This window comes from Saccopteryx bilineata, chromosome 1 (genome assembly GCF_036850765.1).
Source record: "Saccopteryx bilineata isolate mSacBil1 chromosome 1, mSacBil1_pri_phased_curated, whole genome shotgun sequence".
Lineage (NCBI taxonomy): Eukaryota > Metazoa > Chordata > Mammalia > Chiroptera > Emballonuridae > Saccopteryx > Saccopteryx bilineata.
In genome coordinates, this window is record NC_089490.1 from 111,058,377 (window position 1) to 111,084,070 (window position 25,694).

The window sequence follows — 25,694 nt, forward strand, 5'->3', positions numbered from 1 at the left end:
GCCTGGAGAGATGAGACCAGGTTGCTTTTCCCTGGAGCTTTGTGACTGTGGCTTGGTAAAGAGAACCTTGGGATATACTAAGCTGGGTGGCAAAGGTAGATTCATAATAGAAGTTGGCAAAAGTGGGAAAGCGAGCTCTAAATTAGGAGTAGGTCCCAGCCTGAAATATGAGTGGGGCATTGAGGTAGGAGGAATAAAGGAAACACTATATATTAAACAAAGCAGCAGAAAATAGGACTATCAACACCCACAACAGAGATCTTCGAGGGAAGAATAAAAAACCTGACTATTCAGGCAAGACATAGTTAAGTGGCCCTTGTGCAAATGAGATCAGTTTACCTGCTTCTTGGAAGAAATATCCTAGGCTCGTCCATAGTGTTGTAGATGGGGCCAATGGCCCTGGCCACCTTCAGCCTACAGTGGCAAACCCCAGCATTCTGGGCAAGGTTAGGTCATAGGTGGCTGGAGAAGGGCTAGAAGAGACTGAACCCTCCCTTAGAAGAGCAAGGGGGAAGCCTACCTTCCTGTGTCCCTGTTTCCTCACAGCAGAGGCATGTAAATCTGGCAGGCTTTAGCTCAATGACCTTTCTTTCCACTATTGAAGCAGGACCCAGATGGCATCCTATGAGACCTCTTTGGGGCGTTAGAGCCTTTAAGGGCATATCCTAAAAACTGGTAGTTCCCCTAATCTCTATTGGGCTTTCTCTGCCTCTTGGTATCTTAAAAGCCATGCTCAGAAGATCTCGCTGAGGGGTTTGAGGATCCCCATCCGCCTATATAAATCTTTTCCATATATCTGGAGCTATTTGGAAAAAAGACAAAACAGTGTTATTAGCTGGATCAAATAAAGAAGGTAGTAGTTTGCAGGATAAAAAGATTTGGCATCTCCTGTTCATCAGCATTCAAAAGAAATTTAAAATTTTTTAAAGTGAAATGCATGGTATGGTAGACCCGTAGGAGTTCCAGGATTTAACTCCTCCCTTTTAAATTTTTTTAAATTGACCTTAAAATATTTGCTGGGTACACTTTAATAATACCTTGACTTTAAAGATTGTAAAAAATACACATAATTCGAAAGGTTTGACAAAATACAGTAAATGCTTTTGCTCCATATGCAGGAGCATTGTCAGTTTAACCAGTTTAGGAAATCCAATAATAGAACAATGCATACAGAAAATGAGCTATAACATGCTTAGCAGCCTCTTCTGTTCTGACAGAGGTTACTATAAATCCAGAATATATATTCACTGTAACATGGACATAGCACTGTTTGCCAAATGAAGGTATATGAGTAACATCCATTTGCCAAAGTTGTCCTGGTAAGGGTCCTTACCAAATGAAGGGACAGATTGTAGTATAGGACCCCTTGGACAGGATTTCCCAATCTGCCATGCTACTTCCCAAGAAAGTTGAAACTGTTTACACAGGGCTGCAGCATTCTGGTGATGAATACTATGAGACTGAATTGCTCGATCTGTCATGGTTGCTCCAAATAATTTTCTTTTGGGTAGCTTGATCAACAAAGGCATTCCTAGGCCCTGGCCAGTTGGGTCACTGGTAGAGTGTTGGCCTGGCATTCAGGATTCCTGGGTTTGATTCCTGGCCAGGGCACACAGGAGAAGCACCCATCTGCTTCTCCACTCCTCCTCCTCTCCTTCCTCTCTGTCTCTCACTTCCCCTCCCACAGCTAAGGCACCATTGGAGCAAAGTTGGCCCAGGGGGTGATGAGGATGGCTCAGTGGTCTCTGCCTCAGGTGCTAGAATGGCTCTGGTTGCAACAGAGCAACACCCCAAATAGGCAGAGCATCCCCCCTGGTAGGTAGGCATGCTGAGTGGATCCCAGGCAGGCGCATGTGGGGAGTCTGTCTGACTGCCTCCCCATTTCCAACTTCAGAAAAATACAAAAACAAAAAAAAAGAAAAAGAAAAAGAAAAAAAAAAAGGGCATTCCATCGTCCTAAAGCTCCAGGGAGCATGGAGTGAGCACGAGTATGTCCTATAAAACATGGAGCTCTATGTTGACATACAAGTCTTTGAAGAAGGAGGAACTGCTGAAATAGTTCATCAGCATTTGTGTCTAAGACAGCAGTCTTTATAGTGGAAACACCATAAGTAAATATTTGCTGTCTGTATATAGATTAAAGGGGGAATATGGCAAATGCTGAAAAGCCATGATAATGGCATATAATTCTAGAATTTGAGCTGATTTTAAGTTGACAGTTTCAGTATAAAGTTGTCCATTGATTTGCAAGAGCAATTTGCCATTTAGTGGAAGTTTCCCAGAGCCATTGTTGTTGATCCTTTGAAAAAAGGAACAACAATAATTTTGAGGCTCAAAAACTATAAGCTGTAAGACTCACCTATGCCCCTTGATAATCCAGGAGGCAACAAAATCAAAATATAGAAGTGTATTCCATGGGCTATTAGATGGTTCAATGTGCCCAAGCTGTAGCTTCTCTTGTACCAATTGAGCAGCTGCCCTAAGTTTCTCCCGAGAAAGGGGCCATTGGTATACCCATACAGGATTATCTGATTTCCAAGTAATTGGGTCTGCACAATGCATTACTGAGGTAGCAGGAGCCACCAAGGCCCCTATGCTAAATTTTGATATCCTAATCCACACTTTCTGGTATTGGGTGCCACTTCTATGGGTGTGCGAATTCTTCACTGTTCTCTCCCTAGTCCCTTGGTGGGCAAAAATCCCCAATCAAGCATCTGAGTACTGACCAATCCACTGTGATCTTTATTATTTCCTTTTTTCTACTTCCTCTGGGCTTACTTGTCATTTTTTTCTAGTTCTTTTAGATGCAGGGTTAAGTTGTTTATCTGAGCTTTTCCTTGCTTCTGAAGTTATGCCTGTAATGCTATGAACTTCCCTCTCAGGACTGCTTTTGCTGTGTCCCACAGATTTTGAGTTGTTGTATGTTTATTTTCATTTGTTTCAAAGAAATTTTTTATTTCTTTTTTGGTCTTATTGTTAACTCATTTGTTATTTAATAACATGCTATTTAGTTTCCAAGTGTTTGACTGTTTATTAGTTTTTCTATTGTAGTTGATTTCTAGTTTTATGCCATTGTGATCAGAGAAGATACTTGATATGATTGCAGTCTTCTTAAATTTATTGAGACTTGTTGTGTGTCCTAACATGTGGTCTGTCCTAGAGAATGTACCATGAGCACTGGAAAAGAATGTATATTCTGCTGCTTTAGGGTGAAATGTTCTGAAGATAGCTATTAAATCTAATTCATCTAGTGTGTCCTTTAAGGCTGCTATTTCTTTGTTAATTTTCTTTCTTGAGGATCTATCCATTGATGTTAGTGAGGTACTGAAATCACCTATTACTATAGTATTGCTGTTAATCTCGCCCTTTTAATCCATCAAAATCTGCTTTATATATTTAGGTGCTTCTATATTAAATACATAGATATTTATAATGGTTATAGCTTCCTGTTGGATTGCTCTTTTTATCATTATGTAGTGACCTTCTTTATCCCTTAGTATAGCCTTTTGTTTTAAAGTCTATTTTGTCAGATAATGTATTGCTACCCCTGCGTTGTTGTTTTTTTCATTTCCACTTGCATGAAATATTTTTTCCATCCCTTTAGTTTTAGTCCATGTGTATCTTTTGTTTTGAGGTAGGTCTCTTGTAGATAGCATATGTACGTGTCCTGTTTTCTTATCCACGCAGCTATCAGATGTCTTTGGATTGGAACATTTAATCCATTTATATTTAAGGTTATTATTGATATGTAGTTGTTTATTATCATTTTATTCTTTAAATCTACATTCCTCTTTTACTAGACTTTCCCTTCCCCTTTGTTCTGTTTACAACAGTCCCCTTAACATTTCTTGCAGCATTGATTTAGTTGTAATGAATTCCTTGAATTTTTTTTTTTAGGCTGGGAAGCTAAAATAGCACCAACTGAAGAAGTGATGGAATCTCAGGACAAAAAGATAATATGTTGAATTGTAATTAAGCAATTAAAAAATATTCTGCTCACAAAAATTAGGGGATATTTTATTACTTCATATTCGTTTTGAAATATCCTCTGACTTTTGTGAGCAGTATTTATAGGTAATATCAATACCAATGATTGAAGATCTCTAAAGAAGGCATGAATGTACTCCTATGACAGTTGTGTGTGTGTGTGTGTGTGTGTGTGTGTGTGTGTAGAGAGAGAGAGAGAGAGAGAGAGAGAGAGAGATTTATTTTGAGGAATTATGAAGGCTAGAAAATCCAAAATCTTCCAGATGTGCCAGTGGAGATGCAGGCAAAGCCAGTATTGGGAGTCAAGTCCAGGAGCTATCTACTGACAGAACATCTTCTTGCTTAGGGAAGGCCAGTCTTTTATCCCAGTTAGGTGTCTTAGTCAACTCAGGCTGCTATAACAAAATGCCGTTCATTGTTTAGCTTTAAAAAACAATGTTTATTTCTCATAGTTCTGGAGGCCAGGAAGTCTGAGACCAGAGTACTAGCATGGTAGTATTCTGATGACAACTTGCTTCTTGGCTTGCAGATGACTGTCTTCTTGCTATGTCTGCAAGAAGTCTTGATGTGACTTCTTCTGTGGTTATAAGACTCTTCTTTGTCTTGAGTTGGTTTTCCAGAATGATTGTTTCTAAATTTAGTTGTAATTCCAGTTTAGTCCTAGGAAGAGGTGGATCCTACTCTACCACCATCTTGGATCTCCAGACAATTATCTTTAAATATCTACCAGGCCTAGAGAATATAGGGTGAGCTTATGACAATGCCAAATAAGAGCTTTCTCAAATTGTTTTCTTTTATTACCTCTTCTCCCTTAACTCTATACCAGGAGATGTCAAAAAGAACTGCTATTGAATGGGGAAATAGATAAGCAGGTTAAAAAAAAGTAGTTGACTGCCCCCCTCTGGCCAGGAGACAGGTGACTTTAGCTATGGAAGGCTTTAGCTGGGTAAAGAAAAAATAGCTATAATTTTGAATGAATATGAAAACTATGACTATTATATTACAGGGGGTTGGGCATCTTAATATATTGAATTGAGACTGTTTTGTGACAAATTAATTATTATATTTTACTATCTAAGAATGATCAAAAAAGTCATATAATTTCTTTAATTTTTATTTGAAGGAAGGAACCTTTCTTCCATTGATGACATTTTAAAGATAGTTGACACAAATGATTATACCCCAATGAATCTCCATTTAAAAAAATATTTAGTTATAGATCCCTTAGTGACCGAGCATACCTGGTAGTAAAAAATCTAATTTTCTCCTGAAAGAACTCAGTCTAATATTTCAGTTTTTAATAATTACAAAAAATGTATTTTATGTTAGTCTATTATAATTAAAATTTACCTAAGATAATTTAAAGTTATTTAAATCACTTAAATAATCATAAGAATTTTACATTATTTTGTGTTATCTTCAAAATATCCACCTTTTAAAATCAATAGCTCTTTTCTGTACCTTTCAGAACTCTACACATAAAAATTGCTCTTTGTTCCATATAACAATGAAACTAACATGCTTAGTCACACTTCGCTTTCCAAGATGAGTGCTTAGTTTTTTTTGTTTTGTTTTTTGTTTTTTGTATTTTTTTGAAGCTGGAAACGGGGAGAGACAGTCAGACAGACTCCCGCATGCGCCCGACCGGGATCCACCCAGCACGCCCACCAGGGGCGGTGCTCTGCCCACCAGGGGGCGATGTTCTGGGCATCACTATGTTGCGACCAGAGCCACTCTAGCGCCTGAGGCAGAGGCCACAGAGCCATCCCCAGCGCCGGGGCCATCTTTGCTCCAATGGAGCTTTAGCTGCGGGAGGGGAAGAGAGAGACAGAGAGGAAGGGGAGGGGGAGGGGTAGAGATGCAGATGGGCGCCTCTCCTGTGTGCCCTGGCCGAGAATCAAACCCGGGACTTCTACACGCCAAGCCGACGCTCTACCACTGAGCCAACTGGCCAGGGCCAAGATGAGCACTTTTAATTCACTCAATGATTCTTTACACAGTATTGTTTTCTAACTCACTCATTATTCTAATCATTTTTAGTTTTAAGATTTCACAGTCCATTCAAATCACGAACTCAAGGTTATGCTGAATAATGGTAGTCTTTGAGTCTGAAGGTGATGTTAGTCACTAAGGGATCTCCTGGCAACTGCTTTTATTTTTCAAGCCATGTTAAGATAACTTACACTAGTCTTTCTTGACCTCTTGTTGTTCTTACATCTTATAATTATATTTCTGTTATTTTAGCCTTTCATTTCATGATGATTCTATTGGCTCATTCTATAGGAAAGGGGCCTGAACTAATTGACATTTGTTCAGCTTGAACTATGTTGCATAAGGTAGTAAAACAGAGAACCACAGTTATAAACTGAATGTTGCAAAATAGAAGACATTTATTAGTACTCATAATTTTAAGTAATAGTTGAAGAGAATCAAAAAACTAGACCAATTTATGGTATTCTATTAAAGATCTTGACTAATCTTTAAATCCAACAGGTTGGCTTAGACTCAAACAGCAAATCAGATATAGGTGAGAGTGTCCAACCCATGGGCTTCAAAGGTAGTATTGTTCTCCTTGGTCTTATAAAGGAGTGTGTTCTGAGGTTCCTGCAGCATCGAGAGAGATACCATGGCTTCTACCAAGATGCTTCTGCTCTTGCTCTTGGGGGCCTTGCTGGCCCTGAGCTCTGCTCGCCACGTTGATGATGGTAAGAGGGAAAATGGAGATTATTCAAGGAATGATGGGGTTAAAATTCATGGAATAGAATAGAATTGATCCTTCTCAGGAATTAAAAAGTTTATTTTCAGAGAATAGGTCCATAAAAGAGAAGGCAACATTAGTTTCTCTTTTTCACTCTTTGCAAATATCTCTCTGATAACCTGGGCCTAAGTCCCAAGCCAGCATATCCATGATGTGACATCTGCTGTTTTTAGGTATATGGACTTTGAGTTATTCACTCTATGTGAACAAATCCTCTCTAAGTTGACTAAAATTTTTTTTTAAAGTTTAGAATATTAAATTCAACAGGGTAATTCATCTAGGTATTGCATTTCCTTGGTATCAAACTCTTAAACATTTAGAAATGAGTATTTTGATTACCTTTTCATTTATTTCAACAACATTTTGACTTAAGGTAAGCACTATCAATTTTTTCTTTCCATTACATTTTTCTTTTTAAATACTTATAGGTCTGATCATGTAATCAGTTGGCAGGCCTGGATTTATAGTAAACCCAGGAATTCCTGGAAATGGATCATTTCAGGTTATGAAGGAGGAATTTTTTTTTTCCCTGTATTTTTCTGAAGCCGAAACGGGGAGAGACAGTCAGACAGACTCCCGCATGCACCCGACCGGGATCCACCTGGAACGCCCACCAGGGGGCGACGCTCTGCCCCTCCGGGGCGTCACTTTGTCGTGACCAGAGCCACTCTAGCGCCTGGGGCAGAGGCCGAGGAGCCATCCCCAGTGCCCGGGCCATCTTTGCTCCAGTGGAGCCTCGGCTGTGGGAGGGGAAGAGAGAGACAGAGAAGAAGGAGAGGGGGAGGGGTGGAGAAGCAGATGGGCACGTCTCCTGTGTGCCCTGGCCGGGAATCGAACCTGGGACTTCTGCACGCCAGGCCGACGCTCTACCACTGAGCCAACCGTCCAGGGCCTGAAGGAGGAATATATATATAATAAAAAAAAAGCAAGGCTAATTCTTTGTCAATCTGTGGCTCTTTTAAAGAAGACAGATGGCATATCTTAATGGTACCACATATCCAGATATCAAGTCAAAATCCAGATAATGATTTAAATGACTGAAAACACTCAACTATCAGACTTCTTGAAAGATGGTTAAAAGTTGGAAATAAATTTTGTTTTCTTTTTTTTTTTTTGTATTTTTCTGAAGCTGGAAACAGGGAGAGACAGTCAGACAGACTCCTGCATGCGCCCGACCGGGATCCACCGGGCACGCCCAACAGGGGGCATGCTCTGCCCCTCTGGGGCGTCGCTCTGTCGTGACCAGAGCCACTCTAGCGCCTGGGGCAGAGGCCAAGGAGCTATCCCCAGCGCCCGTGCCATCTTTGCTCCAATGGAGCCTCGGCTGCGGGAGGGGAAAAGAGAGAGAGGAAGGAGAGGGGGAGGGGTGGAGAAGCAGATGGGCGCCTGTCCTGTGTGCCCTGGCCGGGAATCGAACCCGGGACTTCTGCACACAAGGCCTACGCTCTACCACTGAGCCAACCGGCCAGGGCCATAGATTTTGCTTTCTTATCAAAAGTTTTGTCATTATATAGAAGCAGCCTAAGTAAAAAAAAAATAAGGATATTAAGCAAATATATGAAGTTCTAATAAATCATTTGAATTTTAAACCTGTTGCCACAACTGAGACAACGTTGCTGTTTATGAAAAAGGTAATTCTGACAGGGTAATTTTGAATTTTTCTGAAAGGTGTATAGGTTTTAATAAACATCTATAAAAGGGTATTTTATAATAAAATTATTTGAGCCTCAAACTCTACATGTTGTGGTAGTTTGGATATTAAATGTGAAATAATAGTAAAATTCTGAAGAAAGATTTCTGCTTTAAGTATGTACTGAGAATTTAGTTTATTCCTGGTATTTCACTGTAACAGTTCAAAGTAGATATTACCCATATTTTACAAATTCCTCAATAATTATTTAAAACATTTATCTTTTGGGATAAAAATTTTCTGGAATAGTAAAGTCATGTTAATGTAGACCGTAAACTATATACAGAGTTAGTAAAATATTTGACTCCTTTTTTATCTCTGGTTTAAAATCAATGATCAGATATAAGATTCTGCTTTAGAAAATGTTTGTCTTTATTATTATTATTACTATTATTAGTTCTCTTAGGAATTTTCTAACTTCTTAAATCCAATACTACTTTTCTACAAATGTATAGCTGGGGTCTTATCAAATCATATTTTAATTTTACCTTCTTTTTTTATTTTTAAGTCATACTTATAGATCATGAAAACTTGTCAGGTAAATTCTTATTTAAGAATGTATTCCTTTCTTTGTTTTTCTTCAGAACCTATTATACTTTTTTCTTTGTTTTTCTTTTGAAAACTCTCAAAGTTAAGTCTAGAGAAAGGCAAAAAGGAGTAACAATTGGCTAAGTTTCAGTGGTCCTCAGTCTTATCGTTATAGCTCCTCTCCTTCCTTTTTACATCGGAATTGTGGGTCAGAGGCCTAGTGTCTGCACATCAGCAGAACATGGCACCCTACCTTGTTTGTAAAAATTTTCTATAAATCCTACAGATAAAGATAAATAATTGACTAATACAAATTCCTTACATTTTAAAAGAAGTTTTGTCCAATGATATTTAACTAATTTAAATCATAAAGATACTATATAATTTAACAAAAGTACTACTATCATTCAATCAATAAGTTTACCATTGCAACTTACCTGTTTATAGCACTAATGCTTCATTCTTCTTTTACCTGAACCTTGATATCTGTTTAAATGGTAAGATGTCTGAGTAGGTGAAATTTAAAGCTGTTATTAAGTGTACACACTTCAAATGAAAAGAAATGAAGTCAATGGAAGTGATGTGTATGGGTGGGTGGGTGTAGAAGGGAAGATATAGGAAATGACTAGAGTACATGATAGAGCTAATGAGTTATAAATTATGTCACCAAAGAAGTAACAGAATTTAATAAATGAGTCAAAACTATGATTGCTTGAAGAAAACCTTTATATGCTTAATGATTTTCCCCCACTTTCTGACTTGTCAATGGCCCTTCCATTCAGGTAATGATGTCATTTCATACTTTGTTCCTATTTGTTGTTGTTGTTCTTTCTTTGCAAATGTCTTTCAAAACAATGAGGAAGAATGCATTTAATCAACTTATTTAGAATTTTTCTAAATGAATTCTAAGAATCTCTGTTCTGGGTTATTAGCCTAATGCAACATTTCTATGATTTTTACATTTCTGTTTTTTACATTTTAAGAAATCATGTTTAACCTTTAAAATTTTCTTTCTCAACTCTTTTACTACATAGTTTAACCTTATTTGTCCCATATTGCAGAAGAAGCACAAAAATAAAAAGCAATTATTTGCCTGACCAGGCAGTAATACAGTGGATAGAGTGTCAGACTGGGACGCAGAGAACTCTGGCTAGAGCAAGGGATCATCTGGCTTGAGCACAGGGTTGTTGGTTTGAGCGTGGGATCATAAAAGTGACCCCACGATCACTGGCTTGAACCTAAAGATGGCTGGCATGGAGCCCAAGGTTGCTTGCTTGAGCCCAATGTTGCTGGCTTGAGCAAGAAGTCACTCCCTCTGCTGTAGCCTCCAGGTTAAGGTGCATATGAGAAATCAAACAATGAACAACGAAGGTGCCGCAACAAACAATTGATGTTTCTCATCTCTCTCCCTTCCTGTCTCTTTCACCAAATAAATATAAATAAAAAAATAAGTAAACACAATGATTTTCTTTAGATTTAAAAGTTCCGTCAGGTCTAGAAAACATGTTCACTGCTTTCCTTCTGATTTTACCGGGTGTTATAAGAGTTTGACTATAAGGATACCTGTAAAAAAAATGCTTTGATTATGCATATTGTCAACCCCAACATTAACTTGATAAAATTTAATACTTAATAATCATGACAGGGTCCTATTCTTGGTACCAGGAATGCAAAGGTAAATGAAACATTATTTCTGTCCTTAGAGAACTCAGGATCTAATGGAATATTTAATCTAGGCATAATGATGACCACCTTCAGAAAAGTAGCAAAAGAAGATATAACAGAACTCAAGCTGGGGAGAAAACAAAAGAGACCCACAAGAGAGGCTATGTGATCTGGACTGTGGAGAGCAGGGCATGGGAGAAAGTTGAGTTAAATGCATGGCTAAATATATGCACATAACCTAGCATTTCAGTGGTCTAAGAACACCAGATAATTTAGCCAGGTTGAAGTGACCACAGAAAGATAAAACTGTGACTGTGGGTTAGTTCCAGATTATGAAAAGTTCCATGAATGGCAAACTGAATTTGTAATTTACTCTCTGGGTCACAAAGAGATTTTTGAAAAAGGGAGTGACACAGAGCTGTATCTGTTGCTCTGACAATAATGAAGAGTAAACCACTTGAGAGCACAGGCAGTGTCTTTTAAGCTTAGAATCCTAGTGTCTGGTGTGAGGCACGATGGGAAATAGAGTATAGATTGAATCCACAAGAGAATGATTGCAGCAGTGATGACCATGATGGATGGGTAGTTGCAGAACTGTCATGAGATGTCAAGTACAGCATAGTAAATACATTCAATAGTATTGTAGCAGCTATGAGTAGTGTCAGGTGGGAATTGTGAATATTGGGGGAATACTTTGTAAAGTATATGAATGTATAATTATGCTGTACACCTAAATCTAATACAAAATAATATTGAATGTAAAAAAATATACACTATTAATTTAAAAAAAGGGTGATGATCATGAGATCATAAAGAAATAATTGAAAACAGATGGTGAAGGCTGGTATTCAATGAGAAGTACCAGAAATTTGAAAAAAGACAAAATAAAAGGTGTGCTTTATATAGTATCTACTCTTTCGGTTTGTCTATAGACAACAGTTGATAGAAAAGAGGAAAGAGGGAGTGTTGTTTAATTGCTCTGCCATGTTCAATAATTTTTTTCCAAGATATCATGTATATTTTTATAGGTAGATACAGTGCCTCAATCCAGTGGTTTCTCTCAGACATGATGAGCTATCTGGTGGTTTATAGATGATTCCTTATATATCACAGCAAGATTAGAATAGATGGCAATATAGAACAGTGGCAGAAACATCAAAAGAGGGGAGAGTAAATAGTGACAGGGCAAACAAAAGATGCTAAGCTTAGTCCATGCTCTCTGAAGAAGCCAGGATTTCTCTGCCCCTTGTAGGAATTGGGCCCTGCTCACTACTTAGTAGCATTTAAACCAGTAATATATTATTTCTAATTAAATTTGGGCTTCAATAGATTCTTTACCTGCCTCATTTAAGTTTATGGTGAACCTCTCTTTCTTCTGTTTCTTTCTGAATCTATTCTCTCACTAAAAAAGATCAAAAATCAGGTGAAGAACTCTCAGTGGACATACAGCTTGAATCTCAAGAACATGGAGGTCAGCGTGGCAAGAATGGCAAAAATGAGTCTGGCAGCCAAGATGTCCAGGGAGCCCAGGAAAATTCACCTAGCAGAACTGGAAAAGGTGGCCAAAGAGTTCAAAATGTTCACAGAAGCCAAGATCACTATGATGGCCAAGGTAGTCAGGGTGGTCAGCACGGAAGAGATGGCCCAAATGACCAGAGAGAAAGGGATGACCAGGGTGGTCAGCAGGAAGGAGATGGTAACAATGATCAGCACGAAAGAGATGGCCAGGGTGGTCAGCACAGAAGAAATGGCCAGGGTGGTCAGTGTGGAAGAGATGGCCAGGATGATCAGCACAGAAGAGATGGCCAGGGTGGTCAGCACAGAAGAGATGACCAGGGTGGTCAGCACAGAAGAGATGGCCAGGGTGTTCAGCAGGAAAGAGATGGCAACAATGATCAGCATGAAAATGATGGCCAGGGTGGTCAGCACGGAAGAGATGGCCAGGTTGGTCAGCACAGAAGAGATGGCTAGGGTGGTCAGCACGAAAGAGATGGCCAGGGTGGTCAGCACGGAAGAGATGGCCAGGGTGGTCAGCATGGTGGCCAGTGAAAAGGAAAACAAACTAAAGATTACTTTCAGTGATCCCACAGGTATTAATTGCATTTTATTTACTAATCTAGTGAATTTCTCTTTAAATGATTAAGTTTTTGTTTCTGTTTATTTCTCATTTTTAATATTGACTTTAATCACTCAAACTGTTTGTCCACATTTGTATTTGTCACAATTCTCTTTTCTTAAACCTTAAACAAAAAAGTCTGTTTCATTCTTTTAACAGCCAGTGTTAATTTCTACCCTGAGCTTTCATTTGAGTCTTTCTTCTTATTTAGCCTACAACCTCCCTCAGTCCTACCTCTCCTCTCCTCTCCTCTCCTCTCCTCTCCTCTCCTCTCCTCTCCTCTCCTCTCCTCTCCTCTCCTCTCCTCTCCTCTCCTCTCCTCTCCTCTCCTCTCCTCTCCTCTCCTCTCCTCTCTTCTTCTCCTCTCCTCTCCTCTCCTCTCCTCTCCTCTCCTCTCCTCTCCTCTTCTCTCCTCTCCTCTCCTCTCCTCTCCTCTCTTCTTCTCCTCTCCTCTCCTCTCCCCTCCTACCCCATCTCCTCTCCTCTCTCCTCCCCTACTCTCCCCTCCCTCCCTGTCTCCTCTCCTCTCCTCTCCTCTCCTCTCCTCTCCTCTCCTCTTCTCTCCTCTCCTCTCCTCTTAATCCCCATCTCCTCTCCTCTCCTCTTCTCTCATCTTCCCTCCCTCCCCCTCCCCTCTCCTCTTTCCTGGCCCCTCCACCCACCTCAATCTCCCCACTCCTCCTGTTTCTCCTCTCTCTTAACAATGTGTTTTCTTATAATGAAACTACTTAATAGTACAGACACCAGGCATAGATCATGCTCAGGCTAAGTTAATACTCATGTCTAAAATCCTTCTCTCTGTTTCAGAATTGATAGCGATCAACTGGTGACCGTGGACTTTTCAGTGGTTTGAACTTCACCAGTCCCTTCACCAACATTAAATCACCAATAAATTCATGAGTATTGCACTCTGGCTCTTGTTTTTTTTTTTTATGGTCATGATTCTCAGTCAAGGGACAAGAAGGATGAGCTTGGAGGTGCAAAACCCTGATTGGACTCCAAATGTTCTGTATTGTACAGTTCGACAAGTAGCTCAGGTTTTCTCAGATTGTAAAAGTTTTGTGAGAACTTAACTACCATCAATATTCCAAAGCTAAAAACACTTATTCTTGAGACTAATAAGAGAGTTTTACAAATTCACATTTGCAAAACACACCATTTTTTTCATACAAACACAGAAAAAAGTCACATTGTAAACTTCCTTGATCTTTGGCAGTCTTTCAATGCATGTGTGCCGTATTATTACATTTCTGCTTGTCTGGGATCCGGGAGGGCCTCCAGGACCTGTTTACCCTCATCATGCTCTGTTGACCACAGAGTCATCATCCAGCTGTCAATCAGATAAGCTTCCCCTTGGTTTAGATACATACTGATACACCTCATGCACTACATTTAATTCATGCATGTTGACTCAACTTGTTTCTTCTTCACATATGGCATAAAGTAAAATCTGCCAGAACAAGGAAAGGTGTAAAGTGAGTATTATGAGTTGAATTATGTCTCCCAGAAATTTATATGTTGCAATCCTAACCTAAGTATCTCAAAATGCAACCTTGAAATAAGGTTGCTGCAGATGTAATTAGTTAAGATGAGCTCATTTGAGAGGCCGGTGGGTTCCTAATCCAGTATGACTGGTGTACTTTATATAAAGGGGATACTTGGGAGACCCATACCCAGGGAGAATACCATGTGAAGATGAAAACAGAGATTGGGGTGATGTAGCACAAGCTAAAGAGCACTAAATATTGCCATCAAAACCCAGTAGCTAAGAGACCTGGGCCAGCTCTGTCCCATAGCCCTCAGGCAGAACTAACAGCTTGATTTTTGATGTCTAGTCTCTAGAACAGTGATAAAATAAGTGTCCATTGTTTTGGCCACTCAGTTTATAGTACATTGTTATAGCAACCCTAGCAAACTAATAAAGTAAGAAAATATACCTACCATATTTTAAAGAAAGAATGAGCATACATAGACTAATTACAACACACTATTTCATCTTTCTCCAAAGCCTCTGAGTGGAGATCAACACAGAAGTGTGAAACATCCCTTAGTGGGCTCTATACAGTCACGGCAGGAATTGTGCCTAACCAAGAAGCTCTCTGTTTCTCTGTGTGTCAAAATTTGGGGGCATGTGAATGCTGACAGCCCAAAAAGATTGACAACAAAAATTAGGTGAAAATCAAAATGAAGGTTTTAATCGATATTTCTATCAGGGATGTAAGTAGTTTGCTTGTAATATTAGTATTAATTAAAAATGTATAAGTAAAGTAACAGAAACAGAAATCCAGCATGTTTATGTCTACATTCACTGCCAGGTTCAGTTCTGGAGTCAGATGGAGAACAGGCCTTTTCCTTGGAGACAGAATCAGTCCCTGGTTGTTCTGGCATGCTCAATATCCCTGCTGACCTTCTGTCCAGTTTTGAAATTATGTCAAAATTCTGTGGATGAACTTGGGCACATTCCACAGTGAAAAGAAGTCTATAAATATCCATAAATCTGGTGGTAGAAACATTTGAAAATGACTTGGGTGAGGAATCAAGAAAAATGAAAAGTGTTTTCTTTATTGTGTAAAGAGGCAAGGAGCCCCAAGTGTGATCTCTTTACCCAATTCCTTATTCTTTATTGAGAACATAGAGAAGATAAAAACTAACAAGACTCATAACAACACTAAACATTACATACAGACAATACTAGTTAATGGGTTACTATTATTTCAATCAAAATTGAAAGCTTATGGTCTGGACATTTAAAGCTTATGGTTTGATATCCATATCAACACATTTTTGTGCAAGACAAGTTTGGTAAATAGTCAAGGACATTCATAAATGAACCACTTAATGTTATGCTTTATTTTTAGAAAGAGGCACCAAAACTTGGCTTCCCTGGTTAAAAACCGCATGGCTGGCCACACTATCTTTTATTTCAGAGCTCTAGTCCCCATTTCTTCTTTTCTAATATCATCTGAGAAAGCCGTCTCCCAGGCCACCAGGGGCACCCTCCAGTTTGATCAAATAAAAATAAATCTCTGATAAAGAGGTATCTTTTCCCTAAGACAAAACTTGATATTAGCAGATATATATCTAATCCTAAAGTATTTGCAAAGAAATGATCATGCTACTTCACTCTCCAAAAATCTCTTCATGGCCCACAGAATCAATTACAAGTCCGTTTGCCATTCATAATATCCTTAACAATGTGAAACTAACCTCAATCTCCTATGTTTTTCTTCCTATGTTCCTAGGAATCATAGGTACTAGGTTTTAATGTATCATATAGTCAATCCTTTCTGACATTTCATCTTCCTGACCTTTCTGATTTTTCTAGATATTATAACAAGGAAATTAAAGCAACTTCACATCATAAATTAGGCCACTATTTTGTCCAAACTTTATGAAGCTGCACTACCTTTATGAGTCCAGAGGGTCAGGACTGAATTTATTTATGTGCCTTTGCCAAAATATGAAGTCCCAAGTCATTATTAAAATTCTCCATGTCAATAAATTTTCCATAGTCAGGGTAAGTTAAGAGATCCCCTTGATCTACATACCTCAAGACACATTTCCTACATGTTCTGTTATTCTACTGATACGCTAACAATATGTGCGAATACTAGCATGAAGTTATCTTTTTTATGGAGCAGAACCGTTCTTATACCTAATGGGGCATTGCTGGAACTTTGTTTTGAAGCAATGAGGCCTGGTAAGGCACATCTTTCTCTTTAAATTAAATTTATTGGAATGACATTTCTTAATAAAATCATACAGATTTGGTAGGGCATATCTTGGGAAGAACAAATGACTAGTTGCCTCAGTTGAGTAACTGAGCAGTTTTTGAGAATGGGGAGGCTCTTCTGCTCTTGTAAGGGGTAGAGGTCTGCCCCTGGTGGTATGAAGCTTCCAGGGAATTTGGGCATTCCAAATTCCAGCCTCCTCCACTGAAATATGACTATTTCAGGTCTGAGGGTTCAACTGATTTGCCAGGGCCATGATTTTAACATAATGGTTCCAGCAATCACTATCCCTGTCCTATATTATCTCCCTCTCTATTGAATTATTTCAATTTGCATGTACTCACTGTCATTCAATTTAAAAACAGAACCAATGAAAAAAGTAAAATATCGCCTTGTTTCCACGCTCCATTTTCTAATGCTCTTAATAACAAAGTTTACTTAAATGTTATATTTTTACCCTGTCTCAGCTTTCTCACAGGTTGTTCCCTTCTTAACCTTCCCTACTGACCTAGCTTCTACCCCTACAGTTCACTAACATTGTTTTGGTTAGGGCCAACAATGACAGATGTTTTTCTACTTACAATGGGGTTATGTCCTGATAAATCCATCTAAATGGAAAATTTCATAAGGTGAAATGCATTTAATATACCTAATGCACTGATCATCATAGTGTAGCCTACCTCAGACATGGTCAGAGCACTTATGCTTTAGCTTACAGTTGGGCAATTAACTTGAGTTTTATTTCAAGAGTAATCACTTTCCTCTTCTTCTCACCAGTAACAGGGGACACAGATGGGTGTTTTGTAGGCCTAATCGGATGCAAAAACTCAAAATGCAACGTTAACAATATGTTCTAATATTAGCATGAAGCTATCTTCACGCTAATGAGGAGGAAGCAAGCCTAACTCCTGCTTTTAGAGGAGAGAAACCAGAAGAATACAAGGAAAAGGAGCCAGCAGGGATAACTGAGTCAGCCAGTTATAAATTAACTACATCGCATAGTTCTCTAAATGGTTACTTGGATTCGCTTGCAACACAAAGCAAGAAAAGCAGGATCTGTATGTAGCTATGACCAGTAATCCAGATACCCCTTCCCATTTACTGACCCCATTGAAATTCCCCCTCCTCTCTCCTTGAGTCCTGGTAGGCCTTAAACCAGGAGTAGTCAACCTTTTTATACTTACCACCACTTTTGTATCTCTGTTAGTAGTAAAATTTTCTAAGTGCCCACCGGTTCCACAGTAATTGTGATTTATAAAGTAGGGAAGTAAATTTACTTTATAAAATTTATAAAGCAGAGTTACAGCAAGTTAAAGCATATAATAATAATTACTTACCAAGTATTTTATGTTGGATTTTCGCTGTTTGGCAGAATAAATCTTTATAAAACAACTTACTATAGTTAAATCTATCTTTTTATTTATACTTTGGTTGCTCCACTACTGTCCACCATGAAAGCTGGAACGCCCACTACTGGGGACCCGGTTGACTACCACTGATCTAGTGTGTCATCTAAGATAGCTGTTCTTTTGTTAATTTTCTGCCTGGAGGATCTATCCATTGCTGTTAGTGGCATATTAACATTTTTTACAATTATAGTATTGGTGTCAATCTCACCCTTTATGTCCATGAAGATCTGCTTTATATATTTATGTCTTTCTATATTAGGAGCATAGATATTTACAATGGTTATATCTTCCTGTTGGATTGTTTTCTTTATCATTATGTAGTGATCTTCTTTATCTCTTGCTATAGCTTATGTTTTAAAGTCTATTTGTTCATTGTATAAATCTTTCGCCTTTTACTAAAGTCTATTTTTTCAGATATAAGTATTGCTACCCCAGCTTTTTATTTTTTTAATTTCTATTTGCATGAAATACTTTTCTCTATCCCTTCACTTTTAGTATATGTTCATTTTCTGTTCTGAGGTGGGTCTCTTGTAGGCAGCATATGTATGGATCTTGTTTTCTTATCCACACAGTTACCCTATGTCTTTTGATTGTAGCATTTAATCCATTTACATTTAAGATTGATATGTACTTATTTGTTGCCATTTTATTATTAAAATCTATAATCCTCTTTTTCTTCTTCTTTTTTTTTGCTCTTTTTACAGTAGGCCCCTTAATATTTTTTGCACTACTGGTTTGATTGTAATGAATTCCTTGAGTGTTTTGTTTTTGTTTTTTTGTCTGGGAAGCTTTTTATTTCTCGTTCAATTTTCAATGATAATCTTGTTGAATAAAGAAGCCTTGCTTGTAAGTTCTTGCTTTGCATCACTTTGAATAAGTCTTGTCAATCCCTTCTGGCCTCAAGTGTTTCTGTTGAGATATTGGATGTCATCCTTATGGGGGTTTCTCTGTAGGTAATGAACTACTTTTGTCTTGCACCATTTAGTATTCTTTATTTGTCTCTTAACTTTGGCACTTTAATTATGTTGTATCTTTGTGTAATCCTCCTTGGGTTCCTCTTTATTGGGACTATCTGTGCTTCTTGAACTTGTGTGACTCTTTCCTTCATCAATTAAGGGAAATTTTTAGCTATGATGTCTTCAAACAAGTTCTCTACTCCTTGTTTGTTCTCTTTCCCTTCAGGAACCCCTATGATGCAGATGTTTCTCTTCATGTTGTTAGAGAGCTCCCTTTGGGTTTCCTCAGACTTTTTGAGCCTCTTTTCTTTTCACAGATCTGCTTCCATTCTTTCATTTATCTTGTCCTCTACATTGCTGATTTGATCGTCTGCTTCATCCTTTCTGCTGTTTATTCCTTCTAACGCAGTCTTCATTTTGATATTTTTCATTTCTGACTGGTTCTCTTTTATGATTTCAATTTTCTTTTTAATGCTACCTATCTCTTGATTTAGGTGCCCATTATGTCCACCCATTGTTTCTCTTAAATCATTGAGCATCCTAAAAATCATTGTTTCAAACTCTGCATCTGGTAGTTTGGTTACTTCCATCTGATTTTGTTCTTTTTGTGGGGATTTCTCTTGTTGATTCATTTGGGTCACATTTCTCTTTCTGCCCATTTTGCCTGTGTATTAAGTAGCGCTATCTGACTTTGCAGTTTTTGTGGGGTCTTTATGAAGAAAATGGGCTCAGTGGTACTGTCCTCCAGGCCACTTGTTTTCCTTGTTCGGGAATGCTTCTCGAGGTTACTATTTTTCTTCTTGTTGTATGTGAGTATTAGATGCAGCTGGTCCTTACATGAGTACATTTATCCCTTTAAGCTGGCTGGCTTTAATGGTCAACCTTGATCATGTGTATTACACATTGTACAATGTCTGTCCTGTTGGACGTATTTATTCTCCACAGTGTCTGGTGCTTGCTAGACTCCACCTTTGGGTGTGCTGCTTATGTAGGTAGTTGAGTCTAGGGTTGGTGCTAGACTCAACTACCACACACTAACAATAGTGTTGGCTTTAGTTCTTCTTGGGTTGGCATCAGCTGTTGTTTGTAACCTTCTGTGGGCTACCAGTCTTCAGCTAATGCACTTTTTGCTGTTTGTGTCTGTGTTTTCTGTGCCTGGGTACTGCTGGAGGGGCCCACCTGTGTATAAGGATCAGCTTCCTCCTGCTTAGAGATGACAGCAGCTCCATAAAAGCCCCAAGCTCTGTAAGATTTGTCTCCACTTTTCAGCTGCTCCTCTTCCTCTTGCAGCTGCCTGGTCTTCCCACAGAGTCTTCTGTAGTAAGATGTACTGTGGGCTCTGATTGGCCACACCCAACCAATCCCTCTACAGACTACACACTTGGTGGGTTAGGGCAGATGAGTTCAGTAATACATTTTTGAGACCCCCTACTTCAGGGGTCTCTTGGTCAGAAGCTCAGTATAGAAAATGTGGCCTCTACTCCAGAGCTTGATCCCTAATCCACTGGTGGATATTCAATTTTATTTCTCCCAACAAGGTGAGCAATAGTTTCAGACTGAGCGTGGCTGACAGTACCCTTTGTGGAAGTTCTTTCAGCTGTTGAGACCCCGGTCTCAGGGAGGAAGACTGAGAGAGTCCTCTCCTGGGGCTGACTGTGCCCCTCTCAAAGGTGTCTAAGCCCCTTGACCAGATCCAACAAGAGATTCACAGGAACCCACACTTTAAATAAATATGCCCCAAGCCTCTATCTCTCCCCTGTGGAATCTAACCTAGAAGGACAGAATATCCAGTGCCCAGGGTGGCCGATTATGAAGCTTTACTCTATCCAATGCACATAAGCATCTGTGCCAGTGCTGATCACAGAGAGTGGAAGTCAACTCAGCTGGGCCAGGTGAGAGGAGCTTTTCCTTAGGATACCACTCTGGATGGGTCCTAAAGAGATACTTTTCATATCTGATCCCTGGATGTGCCAACCCTGGGCCTCACTAGGAGGAACCCAGTGCAGACCAGCTGGAGACACTGCCCATGACTGGCCCTCAGCAACTTTCTTGGGTCTACAAGCAATTCAGAGTTTTTGGCTATATCTACTGGGCTGAGGTGTACATGGAAATACAAAGCTTCACTCCTAGGCTGGCTTTAACCACAGTGTGCCTGGGAGAAGGTGCTCTCAAAAAGCCAAGTTTCCTTGAGTCTCGTCTCCTGCTGCCCCTGTCTACTGGCTGCTTGCATGGTTCAGCCACTGAAAAATCCTCTGCTAGAGTCTAGAGCCTGTGGCAATTCACAGATTAGGAAGGGTGGTAGGTGTTGCTTCACCTCTCGGCCGCAGATGTCAGTTGTCCAGACTTTTCACAGACCTTAGTAGGGTGTGGCCCCAGGAATCTCTTGGGTGTGGCCTCTGAGACCCAGAGGAGTGATTTTTCTCACTTTATGGAGACTTCCATCTCTGTCTCCAGTGAGGTGGAAGCAACACTAATAGACTTGCAAGAGTGTTGTGGGGAGCTCCAGTTTCAACACCAGAAAACTGAGTCACTGATGTGCCCCCTGCTCCCTGGCCTCTCAGAATGACCTGTGGCCATTACTGTTGTAGGAGAGATTCCCAAGGGCAGAGAAGCTGCTTTTCCCTAAGCTAATGCCACTCCGAGGGGATGCTCTGCCCAAGAAAGATGGTGACGACTATACTGGAGAATGACTCAGCACAGGGGTTCCAGTGGCTTTCCCCCACAGTGTCTCTCCCTGGGCCTCCAAATTACACTCTCCTCACACAACTCTTAGTCCTCTCAGCTCTCCTCTGCCAGAGCCCCAGGTAAGTGTCTGTGAAAGTAAGGTTTTCTGCCTGGGTTTGTTAAGAAGAAGTCTGCGTCCGAGAGCTCTGTCTCTTTCTCAGACAAAGAAACCCCACCTTTTCCACAGATATATGCTGTTTGAGTGCCTCTTCTAGGCTCTAAAACTCTAGTCTGGGGCTCTGGACCTGGGGCTAAGCACTTACAACTCTTAGGGTGATCTTCTCTGCAATGAGAGTTCCTCTAGACCAGTGGTCCCCAACATTTTTTGGACCATGGACCGGTTTAATGTCAGAAAATATTTTCATGAACTGGCCTTTAGGGTGGATCAAATAAATGTATAACGTGACCAAGACAAGCATCAAGAGTGAGTTTTAGATGACATAACGAGGGAATCTGGTTATTTTTTTAAAAATAAAACATTGTTTTGACTTAAATATAAATAAAACAAAAATAATGTAAGTTATTTATTCTTTCTCTGCGGACCAGTAACAAATGGCCCATGGACTGGTACCAGTCTGCGGCCCTGGGGTTGGGGACCACTGCTCTAGACCATGGGCCACTGCTCACTGCTGGGAGTGGGAAAGCCCTTTCTGCATCTCTACCCTTCCTGCCAGTCTCGGTGTAGCTTCTTTAGTGAGCCTTGGTTACAGATTCTTCTTAGTTTAGACCAAAGTTGTTTTTTCAAGATGATTGTAAATTAAGTTGTAACCCTATTTAGTCCTGTGAGATGTCAGTTGGATTATCTACCTACTCCATCACCATCTTTGTTTCTCTCCCAAGTATCAGCTTGAAATTTCACTTTTCGTGATAGGTTTATCATGACTATGCTGTATCAAGCCATCCGTCATTTCAGTATTTCTCAGTTGCATTAACTCATAATGTGTAACTATTTGTTTGTTTCCTTGATTATTATATGTCTTCCAGAACATTTTTCATGGCTTCACATGAAAACATGGACTTTGTCACATTGTATCTCTATGGTAAACACTCAGTACTGTGCTTCACTCTGAGACATTTGATATGTGAATGAATATCTATTTATTAAACAAGGATAAAAACAGAATAAAATTTGCCTGCATTGTTTATAACCCTTCACTACACTCTCTTAGAGAAAGCCTGAAAAGTCTACTCCAATCACTGGCAATAAAATGGTACAAATACATCTTTTAATCTTGAGGGATTATCATTTTTGCATGATTTACCAGAATCAATATAATCTCAGAAGATAAAGCACTTCATTTCGCTATCTCACTTTTATCCTAGATTTTCCAATAAGAAGAATTATGTACAGTAAGAGGTTTCTGCTATGGCTTTTGTTTCTACCTCAGCATTCTTTGCCTGGTTCCCATCTACAGAAAAATTGAATTTTGAGGGGTTATGTTTGTAAAGTAAGTAGATGATCAAGTTTCTAGAATCCACAATGTAAAGATATTAAACATGGATCTCTCAAGATTCCCATTAGCCTTCAAGGATCTTTTGTTCTCATACTTAATAAATCCACATAAACTGGCCTCAGCTGAGCTGGGGGAGAGGGACAGGTATTCTTTAAGACAGTATTAAAAGAACATAAGCTTCAGCCTATGCACTTAACTTTCCATTGTCTTTTCTTCATTAGGAACTGAAAAAGTCTTTTTTAATTTACCAGCTTAATGAATGTGTATCTTTTGCACTATCATATTCAGAGAAAACATAAACTTAAAAAACTAGAGAAAAAGTAATTTTTATTTTTAACAAAGTTTTTGATCAGAATATTTATAAACATTTCATCTTCTGCACATAAAGTTTATGGCTACTCTAGGCTGGTTAGTAACAAAGTCAATCACTTCAAAATCATTGATGCGACATAAATAATGTGCTTTTGATTAAATTTCCCAAATAGATATCTCATAGATAATTTTTGTATTATCCAAATACAATCCTTCTGGCATATATAAATGCTTTGAATTGAATCAATGTCTTCTTTGACAGTTCTGACATTTAACATCTCAAAACATAAGTTTTTGATTGAAGGTCTCATCTTATCAAGGTACCTTGACAATCAATGTGGACATAGTTCTAGCTTGTTAAAGCAAACTTATGCATGTATTTATGTAAGAAATATCCTTCAACAAGCTATTTAGGGTCCTTGTTTAGTCATCCTTACTTAATAGAAATTTTAATATGAATATCCCTCCTTCTGTCACACATATGCATTATCTTTCTTTTATTGATCTATAATCCTAAAATAATTTTTAAACTTGCTGTGATAATATTTATTTTAATCACCATTTGTTTTATTTGTGATTATAATCGGTATTAATTTCTGTTTCATTCATAGAATTGCAAACCATTTTATTAAGAACTATGACCTTAGTGAGTCTTTTGCAAAGGCGAAGCTTAGTTGGATGATTTGAGAAGAATTGAACCAGGACCATGAGGAAGAGCCAGATGCTTTTCATAGGGATCCAAATAACAGAAAGATATTATTACAGTTTTTCTGAATTAGCCACACAATTTGCATCTAGAGAAATGATGTAGAACAAAGTAAGAAAATACTATTTCCTCTCAGTGTTAATAATAATATTAACATCATATTTGTTCTAAAATATATTTCAAGAAAACTCTGATGGAAAAAAAGAGAAGAGAGAAAAGAGGAAAAAATACAGAGATAAAAAGTCAAAATAAGCTCTATGTAAGACTTCCTAACTTATAAATACACCAAATAAATTTTAAGGTGATCAACCATATAAACCTAATATTAATGTAAGAACTAATGGAATTAAGAAACATTTTGTCTTCCTTTATCTTAGAAAATAAAAATTTGTCTTCAGATCTGTTTATGTTGTTAGAAATTTCTTCCTTTTAGTGTATGTGTTACTGTATACAGCATCCTGATAGATTCTTGTCTTAATTTACTATTCCCCAGAATTAAGATAAATGAATGGCTTATGGGATAGATTAGAGCTATCAACTCACTAATTATCACTGCTAAATCATTTTCTGCCACGAAGTAACAGGATGTGGCTATGAGAAAGCAAAAATAGTAGGAAATGAAAAGCAGGAGGAAAGAGATGATAGCTTTGATGGCTCCCATGTGGGCATCTCTACTGGGATCTCTGCACCCGCTGGCAGTGAGCTGCATCTGCCTGATGTGTCTCCAAAGGGAGAGGATCAAGAAGAGAAGTGAGATCAGGGACACAAAAAAGGGGAACAACGTTATCAGGTTAACATTAATCCATGCCTGGTAGGAAGCATGTTGAGCCACATTTACCCTGTATTTCAAAGTTAAGTTTCTGTCCCACTTCATGTTGGTACAATGCTGAAAAGCACCATTCAAATTATCAGTGACAAGAAGGCTAATAAACACAGAGAGGGCCAAGCACACCAGCAGGATCCTAGGAGTCCCCCTGTCAATTCTCCACTTCATCCAGAGGAAAAGAGGATGGAAGAAATTAGCTATCTTGAGGAAATAGAAAATGCTAAGGCAGGTAGCAAACCAGACACTTACATGGTTGGTTAGTATCCAGAAGAAGGAAAAGGTTCTCCTTTTTGTTTTTATGGTATAGAAAGCTGGATTCAGCATCAACGAAGAACAATCAAATAGTATTATACACAATAGACAAATTCTGGATATGGCCAGACTTGTAAGAATTAAATCAATAGAAGCAATCTTCTTATTTTTGATCCAGTCCATGAAGTTTACCAATCCAATAAATACATTTTCTAAAATCCCTACTGAAAACTCTCCAACTGCTATGATCATTAAGGTCATCTTTATTTCTTCATCTAACATGTTGAAACAGAAATATCTGCAGGCCCTGGCCAGGTGCCTGAGTGGATAGACTGTCGCTGTAGTGTTAGGATTGCAGGTTTACCTCCCCATTCAGCACATGTAGAAGAAGCACTCGATAAGTACACAACTGAACAGAACAGCTTAGTGAAACAGAAAGTTCATACTTCTCTTTTTTTCTCACAAATCAATGGAAAAATTTAAAAAATATATCCATTTTGTTTCTATTTGAATGGATGTAGTATGCCATCCATACCTATTTCTTAGATTTTGCTCTTATTTTCCACACCTCTTTTATTAT

At 38.7% G+C, this 25,694-nt stretch overlaps 1 protein-coding gene and 1 non-coding gene across 2 annotated transcripts; both read right to left on the reverse strand.

Moving 5' to 3' along the window:
• Nucleotides 1-8,141: 8,141 nt before the first annotated feature.
• On the reverse strand, nucleotides 8,142-8,217 carry TRNAT-UGU (transfer RNA threonine (anticodon UGU)). The gene has a single exon. It is a non-coding gene; the product is annotated as a tRNA-Thr (tRNA).
• A 16,231-nt stretch (nucleotides 8,218-24,448) lies between these two features.
• On the reverse strand, nucleotides 24,449-25,375 carry LOC136320035 (taste receptor type 2 member 7-like). The gene has a single exon (XM_066253183.1). The coding sequence runs from the start codon at nucleotides 25,373-25,375 to the stop codon at nucleotides 24,449-24,451; it is 927 nt and encodes a 308-aa protein (XP_066109280.1).
• Between the last annotated feature and the right edge of the window lie 319 nt (nucleotides 25,376-25,694).

Bases quoted from the DNA above. Each gene is read 5' to 3' on its own strand.
- LOC136320035 (XM_066253183.1), bottom strand. From the start codon at position 25,375: ATGACCTTAATGATCATAGCAGTTGGAGAGTTTTCAGTAGGGATTTTA.